The sequence below is a fragment of the Loxodonta africana genome, chromosome 5 (genome assembly GCF_030014295.1).
Source record: "Loxodonta africana isolate mLoxAfr1 chromosome 5, mLoxAfr1.hap2, whole genome shotgun sequence".
Classification (NCBI taxonomy): domain Eukaryota; kingdom Metazoa; phylum Chordata; class Mammalia; order Proboscidea; family Elephantidae; genus Loxodonta; species Loxodonta africana.
This window is the reverse complement of record NC_087346.1, coordinates 76,906,566-76,913,941: the sequence shown is the minus strand read 5'-3', so window position 1 is coordinate 76,913,941 and position 7,376 is coordinate 76,906,566. Positions and strand designations below refer to the sequence as shown.

The following is a 7,376-nucleotide window of genomic DNA, read 5'->3' as shown; positions in this document are numbered from 1 at the left end:
AATAAAAAACTAGAATAGGCTACCTCAATACTGGTGAGACCATTCAGGCCAATGAAGAACTGCTTGTTGGATAAGGTCTTATGACATTGCCACAACGCCCACTCCCACACATATTTGAGCATCTAGGATGCTAAATATCCACAATGTTACTTGAATAGCAAAAAAATAAATCATTTAGGAAGCCACACCAGGAAGAACAAACTTCTAATTTTTTTAGTGGTTCAAGAGGTCTGGTTTGATACATCCATATTTGCCCATTCCCAGGGTGGCCCGAGGTACCCTAGTCCAGATTGGCCATTGTCCTTTTTTTTTTTTTTTAATCACAGAGCTCATAGCAAGTGCATTAAGGCTGTGCACTCATTGTCCCCATGGGCCATTTGGCAGAATCAAATCCAAACTGCACATTTGTTTAAGTTAAACTGCCCATGATATCTGGGACTCTAGCATGGGTTTCAACACCTGATGAAGCTCTAATCGCTCCCTCCATTGCCATGTGGTGCTCAAGCTCAATCATTTGCATGCTATGGGGCTTTATGAGTTAGAATGACTCCACGGCAATGGGTTTGGGGTTTTGGTGTACAGCCAGAAACATTCTTTTCCTCAAAGCTATTGTCTCTCTGCCCTTGTCCAGACAGACACACCAATGAGGGACACACATTGCTCCCTTCGAGAATTTCCATGATACTCAAATTACATAAGTAATCAGATTTTTCAGATACTAAAATAAAAGATGAGAAAGTCTGGTAGAAAAAACAGTAATCTAATCTGCATAAGAATCTGTACATGAGGAGTCATTCATTAGGTCTACAAATATTTACTAAACACTTACCAAGGGCTAGACTTTCTACAGGGCACTGGAGATACAGTGCAGTGCTTGACACAGTCCCTAATTTCATTCAAATGCTATTGAGATAGTCTGCTGACCCTTCAAGAAAGAAGCAATTGAAGGTCACAATCACTGGTAGTGATGCTAGAGAAAATGTCTTGGAGCCTCTAAATGGGTATCTTTTCCCTTTCTCCCCACCTTCAACTTCTTGCAGCATCCCTGGCATTTATAGTTTACATTTTCAAGAAATATTTTTTATACTAATAGTTCTCTGCAGCAAAATTCATAAAGTTTGCAAGAGGTGGTCAAAAACAGCAAGCTCAGCAATATGTGGGGGCTTTCACAAGTGATGATGCAGCCAACCTACTGGAGGCAAAGGCAGTGGGAGGGCTCTTATTGGTGTAAATAAATAGGAGTATCTGGGCTAAGAACCTACAGCTTGGACTCAGAGCTGAAGCCTGAACTCCACCTTCAGGCAGAATGAGGTTCACTCCTGCATCTCTGCTTCTGCTGCTGCTGGCCATTAGCCTGTCTCCAGTTCAGGGTGAGAACTTTCACTTACCTTTTCATTGTCCTTTTGAACAGAAATGTGCTTTAGCCATTTCATTTTTTTTTTTTTTCAGTTAAAAAAAAATTGGGTTGGAGGGAAATATGACTAAAAGGGAATAAAACTTCTCAGCTAATCCTAGATTTCTCAAAGTAAGGTGCTTTCTAAAAGCAAGGTGCTTAGGGACTGAACCGTTAGAGGCTGGAAGCAATCTTATTGTTAAGATCTGAGATACTGGAAATCCAATGTTCTTGTGACGTACCCTTGGTTTGTGTATTCCTGGCCTTTTTCAGATTCCATTCCTGCTATAACTAATTCTTTACCTATCTCTCTTCTTCATTACGCTTCTCAGTGCTATCTCTTCTGACCAAACCCTTTTTGGGTTTAGAGGTATTGACCTCAACTGGTCTCCTGCATGGAGACGATTAGCTCTGGCATGAACCATCGTAAGTACACCAGGAGTTCAAATTTGCATGCATTCTGCAAAGTAGCAGATTTTTAAGAATACATGGAGAGGCTCTCTTTATGTAAGAAGGTAAATCTCTGGTCGAAGTGTTAAGTTTTTAAACAGCTGAAGGAATCGCACTCAGGTGGAGGATGAAGTCCTCCACTCAAGCTGAGAGGAAAAATTGTGTTCCCAAAATACAGGATTTTTTTTTTCAGTTTTTATTTTGATTTGCCCATTATTTTCACTCTTCAAGACCCTCATTTCTCTCCTCCCCCATGAGGCTTTTCCATGCTCCTCGAAAAGTTAGCTGTTAGTTAAATCCTCTGTTCCCAGTGTGCAGTTTGGACCTTAGGTATAATACCATCTTCCACAGAATTTTTGTTTTTGTTTACTTCCCTCCCAAAATTGTAAACACCTTGAAAGTTGGACTCTTTAATTTGTAAATACATGTCAAGCACAGAAATAAGCAGTGGAGAAAAATGGGTTTCAATAAATGTTAAATAAACTTCGCACTCTTTAAAATCCAAGAGGTAGGTTATTTATAAAATTGTTCCCTTCTAATAGCTTTGGTTGTTGAATTAAACTAGTTTTCAATTTTTATTATTAGCTCTTGTTGGGTCATGTTTGACAATTGTGCTGAAGGACCAACTTACTAAAGAAAAACAATTAAGTGTCTTTCACGGCATTTCCCCAAATAGAAAGACAGGGGAAACATGATAAGAGAGAGAGAACGCTGTTGCAGCTTGCTACTGCTCCTGGGATTCTAACCAGTTCACATCCTTGGTTTTTATGTTGCTTGCACGTGAAGATTAGTTTATTTTATTTTGCATGAATTATAACTCAGTTTAAGTGACCACAGTGGTGGTCCTGAATTTTTTTTTTTTTTTTTTTAATGACAATCTCCTGAGGGCCAGTATAAATGCTGCCACAAGTTTCAAGAAGTGCTTTGTTTTTAAAAAGCTAATTTCATTTGTAAGGTTTTGATAGAAAAAGTTGAAAAATGATCAAGCCAAGACAAGCAGAAATACACACTAAGCTACTTTCAACTTTAAGTTCGAAAATCCTCAAAGGCACAATATGAAAAGATGAGTCAATTATGTTCTAGTTGTGAATTATATGTCAAAGAGCTAAAACAAGTGGTTCTGTTTACAGGTTTTCTGGAGGCCAATTACACAAATTTAAAATGTAAATGCCTGCAGCAGACGTCAGTCTACATCCCTGCACAGAACATTCAGCGGCTTCAAATCTTCCCGGCTGGGAGCGGTTGCCCAAATGTAGAAGTCATGTAAGTTGCAAAGAAAAAAAAAATCTTTTTTTCACTCGGTACTTTTATTCTTACTCAACAATCTCAAAGTGATTTATTTTGAGTGGTGCTAAAAATTCCTAAGCTAATAATGCTGTTGTAGTTGTTAGGTGCCCTGGAGTCTATTTCTGACTCACCCAACAGGTAGTGTTTATTGAGTACTTACTTTGCAACAGCCACTGAGCTAAGTGCTCTACATGCATTCACTCATTTTATTCTTTCAACACCATACGAAGCTATGTCTCCTATCACCCCTTACGGATGTGAAAACTGAGGCTTAGGGCGGTCAGTGAACTGCCTGAGGCACACCTTTACCAAGGGGGTGAAGCCAGGGCTCCCCCTCAACCCCAATGTTTTCCTGTTCCAAAGTCTCTTCTCTAACCCACCAAATTCACATTGGCAGCAGCAGCAGACACTTTGCAGAGCAAAAACTATGTATCCAGAACAGTGTTTGATCTGAACTCTTATTTTATGGATCTTCCTTTAGCTTTAGGCTTTAGCAACTTTGATCACATAACTCTGGTTAAATATTAGGCTAAAGGGACTATAGTGGCTACAAGAAATTTAGTAACTATTTCCTTTTACTGAAATGGTGTGACCCTCCCTTTTCTATGCTCCTGGAGCTGTCTGTGCCTATCTCTATTATAGAATTTCTCATAGCTTATTGAATGAGACACTGCATGCAAGGCCCTGGTGCAGTGCTTGGCACAGACATAGACGTTCAGTGAATGAGAGCTGCAATTATTATAGGATCATTGTGCTGAAATAATCAGGTTTTTTTGTTTTGTTTTGTCTCTCTAACTTCCGCTAGAAAATAAGTTCTTTAAATACAAGGGTAAGATATTATTCATTTCTCTGTTCCCAATGTTTTATCCCATACCTGGCATATAGTAGAGATTCAACAAATGTTGAATTGTTGCGCTAAATATTTTCAATGGAGCCAGTACATATTTTTCATGTAACTACTTAGAACTTTGAATTCTCCTTCCCAGATCAATCTTTAATAAACAACACCCACAACACCTTGCAGTATTAGACATAGCATCTTTTCCAGGGCATCCCTGACTTGGCCTTTATTAGCAGCTCTTCCCTTGGACTTCTTTAGATGTTTGGGGTGCTTGTAAGCAACTACCTGGTTTGCCTCATTCAACCCCAGTGCTTCAGGTGTGAGACTATCTGTATTCAACTTATAAAAGAGAGAAATGGGGTATCAGAGATGCATATGAAATTTTCTCATTAAAAAGGCACTGTCCTTTCACTAATGTACTAAAAAATGAAAGTTCTAACTAAAGTACAATGGTTGTCCTCAAACTCAGAGATGTAAAGTCTGGTCTTGACCCACTTGAGAGCAGCTCCTCTTGCTGTTTAGGTAACTGGGGATCCTTTCTTTGGATCACATTTTGTCTCTCATGACTCACCTCTCCCCCCTCTCCACTGGAAGAGATAACACCTTAATTTTCTCTACTTAACTTCAATATTTTTGAAGTAACAAATGTTTGGTTTGATATCTTCTCATCAAATTCTGCATTTCTGAATTTGAACCAGTTAAGGAAACAACTCATACCAGTCAGGCGTGAAAACATTGTGAGTCTACCCCACCCCAGTGCCATGAGTCTAGATAGTCAGAAATCTGTTTTTCCATCATGAATTCAGAAACTAAATAGGGAAGTTCTGCTCAAGATCCCAACTATTCTCTGACCTCTGTCTTCTCTAAGAATCACATACAAGAGTGGAGTTTCAAAGCTAGGTGGATGGATCTTTGATGTTTGTCATTTTACTGCTATGATCATTGAAACACAAAGAGATTGTGTTTTCTGCTCAAGGTCACCACAGTAGAATTGATTTTCCCGGTTTGATATCAGCTTCCAATGCAGGTAAAGCACTTAATGCCATGCCTGACATCTGGTAATCATTCAGGTCATGCCCATGTAGACAGGTGGCTAAAGTGTGGGCTATGGAGTCAATTAACCTTCAACTGAATCCTGCTGTATCATGTATTTGTTGTGTAATCTTAGGCAAATTATTTAAACTCTCTAAGCCTCAGTTTCCTCATCTGAAAGTGAAGCAATAATAGTTCCTCTAACACAGGGATTTTGTGAAATTAATGCATAAAATGATCCATATTACCTGCTCAGCATAATCATTGGCACATAGTAAGCACTTGATAAATAATAGCTATTAATCATTGTTGTTGCTTCTGTTATTGCTTAATTTCTTAGAGCAGTGAAAGCCTTGTAAACTGGTAGTTCAACCAAATACAGATGTCACTCAAAGCAACTGGCCGGGTAACCTCTCCCACGTCAAATGTCATTGAATTTTTTTCAAATAAAACGTCTTCAAGAGTGTTTTCTGTAACCCATTTTGTCTCCCAAGCTCAATGAACAAACAGATTTTTAAGATTTTGTGATATAACTTTAGTAGGGAACCAACCTTGGAGTCAAGCTATTTGGTCCAGCTCCGATTCAGGTAAATGTTATCAATAAAATACTAACTTCTGAAATGTGAGATTCTATCAACTACGTATTCATCTCCACATATATGCTCAATGATGCTTTTTTTCATTCCTCAGACCTCATGCTACAAATCACCTACTCTACATCTAAAACAGCCTCGCTCCAATTTCACTTTATTTTAGAATAATTATTTTCCGACACAGCTTTTTCCTTTATTAAAAGCACAGAATTGACTAAAATGTAACACTGCTTTATTTTTATTTTGTTTTTCCCTAGAGTTTGGATGAAGAATAACAGAGTTGTATGCTCGAACCCTTACACCAAATGGTTCCAAAAGCTCTTGAAAGTGTTACAGAAGTAAGTCAACAATAACAAAGGGGTTTGAAATTCCAGTGCATATTGAGGGTTTCCCTTTCCCTGTTGTTCCGACTCATAGCGACGCCATGCATAACAGAACGAAACACTGCCTGGTCCTGCGCCATTGTTACAATTATTGTTATGCTTGAGCCCACTGTTGCACCTACTGTGTCAATCCATTTCGTTGAGGGTCTTCCTCTTTTCCACTGACCCTGTACTTTAGCAATCATGATGTCCTTCTCCAAGGGACTGATCCCTCCTGACAACATTTCCAAAGTACGTAAGATACAGTCTCACCATCCTCACTTCCAAGAAGCATTCTGGTTGTACTTCTTCCAAGACAGATTTGTTCATTCCTTTGGCAGTCAGTGATATAGTCAGCATTCTTTGCCAATGCCACAATTCGAAGGTGTCAATTCTTCTTTGGTCTTCCCTATTCATTGTCCAGCTTTCCCATGCATACGATGTGATTGAAAATACCATGGCTTGGGTCAGGCACACCTTAGTCTTCGAGGTGACGTCTTTGCTTTTCAACACTTTAAAGAGGTCTTTTGCAGCAGATTTGCCCAAAGCGATGTGTCTTTTGATTTCTTGACTGCTGCTTCCATGGCTGTTGATTATGGATCCAAGTAAAATGAAACCCTTGACAACTTCAATCTTTTCACCGTTTATCATGATGTTGCTCATTGGTCCAGTTGTGAGGATTTTTGTTTTCTTTATGTAGAGGTGCAATCCATACCGAAGGCTGTGGTCTTTGATCTGCATTAGTAACTGCTTCAAGTTCCTTTCCCTGGTCAGTCAAAATGGGGACCATTTTAGATGCATGAGACAAATATCTATCTTTCATTATTACTACTTTTCAGATACAGTGGAGGTGACTCATTGCAGCAGCTCATAAACTAAACTGGAAAGCCGTGTGCACAGTACTCCTTGTTTGATTTCCCCACGTTAAAACCACAGTTTCTGGTAGGTCTTTCTCTAAACATGACTTTTTTATTTGCTTCTGTTTCATAGAGATCATCTTCGTCTCTCAACTTCACCAGCTCCGATGCTTAAGAGGACTACCTGATGCCAATATTCTCATCAAAAACACCTGCATCCCCCCCTTATCCCACTCTGGATTGTAATTCTGTACTTGCTTGAATCTTTTTCAATAAAAAAAAAACTTCCCCAAACAAATGCGTATAAGAATACATGTAAAAATACCCTGCAGAAGCTGGTGGGAAAACTCAAACTTCTTTCATAGATAATACTCTCCAAGTTCTGGGAGCTTCACATTTTTATTCATCAGGGAGGAAATTTTCTCTAAGGGCATTCATTCAGTTATAAACCACATAGGTTTCTTTTGATTACACACTTGATGCTTAATGCCAAATTTTCCTAGAAAATGAGGTAATGGGAATTTAAGCCTCAAATCTGAATGCATGGTTTAGATTGAGAAG

General features: G+C 38.9%; 1 protein-coding gene across 2 annotated transcripts; it reads left to right on the top strand.

Annotated features, from left to right (window-relative positions):
• Nucleotides 1-1,211: 1,211 nt before the first annotated feature.
• Nucleotides 1,212-7,094, top strand: CXCL13 (C-X-C motif chemokine ligand 13). 2 transcript variants are annotated; one of them, XM_003414135.3, is made up of 3 exons: nt 1,212-1,370; nt 2,974-3,106; nt 5,854-5,938. In XM_003414135.3, the coding sequence occupies exons 1-3, from the start codon at nt 1,307-1,309 to the stop codon at nt 5,936-5,938; spliced, it is 282 nt and encodes a 93-aa protein (XP_003414183.3). In that variant the 5' UTR covers nt 1,212-1,306. The 2 variants fall into 2 exon arrangements, 1 of the variants encoding a protein (XP_003414183.3); XR_010322190.1 differs by lacking the exon at nt 1,212-1,370 and adding an exon at nt 6,949-7,094 and having other exon boundaries at nt 3,081-3,106; nt 5,854-5,934.
• The last annotated feature ends 282 nt before the right edge of the window (nt 7,095-7,376 follow it).

Excerpts from the sequence above, each read along its gene's own strand:
- CXCL13 (XM_003414135.3), top strand. The coding sequence starts at position 1,307 with ATGAGGTTCACTCCTGCATCTCTGCTTCTGCTGCTGCTGGCCATTAGC. Across the intron at positions 1,371-2,973 it reads TAGCCTGTCTCCAGTTCAGG|GTTTTCTGGAGGCCAATTAC; the intron begins GTGAGAACTTTC and ends TTCTGTTTACAG. Across the intron at positions 3,107-5,853 it reads TGCCCAAATGTAGAAGTCAT|AGTTTGGATGAAGAATAACA; the intron begins GTAAGTTGCAAA and ends GTTTTTCCCTAG.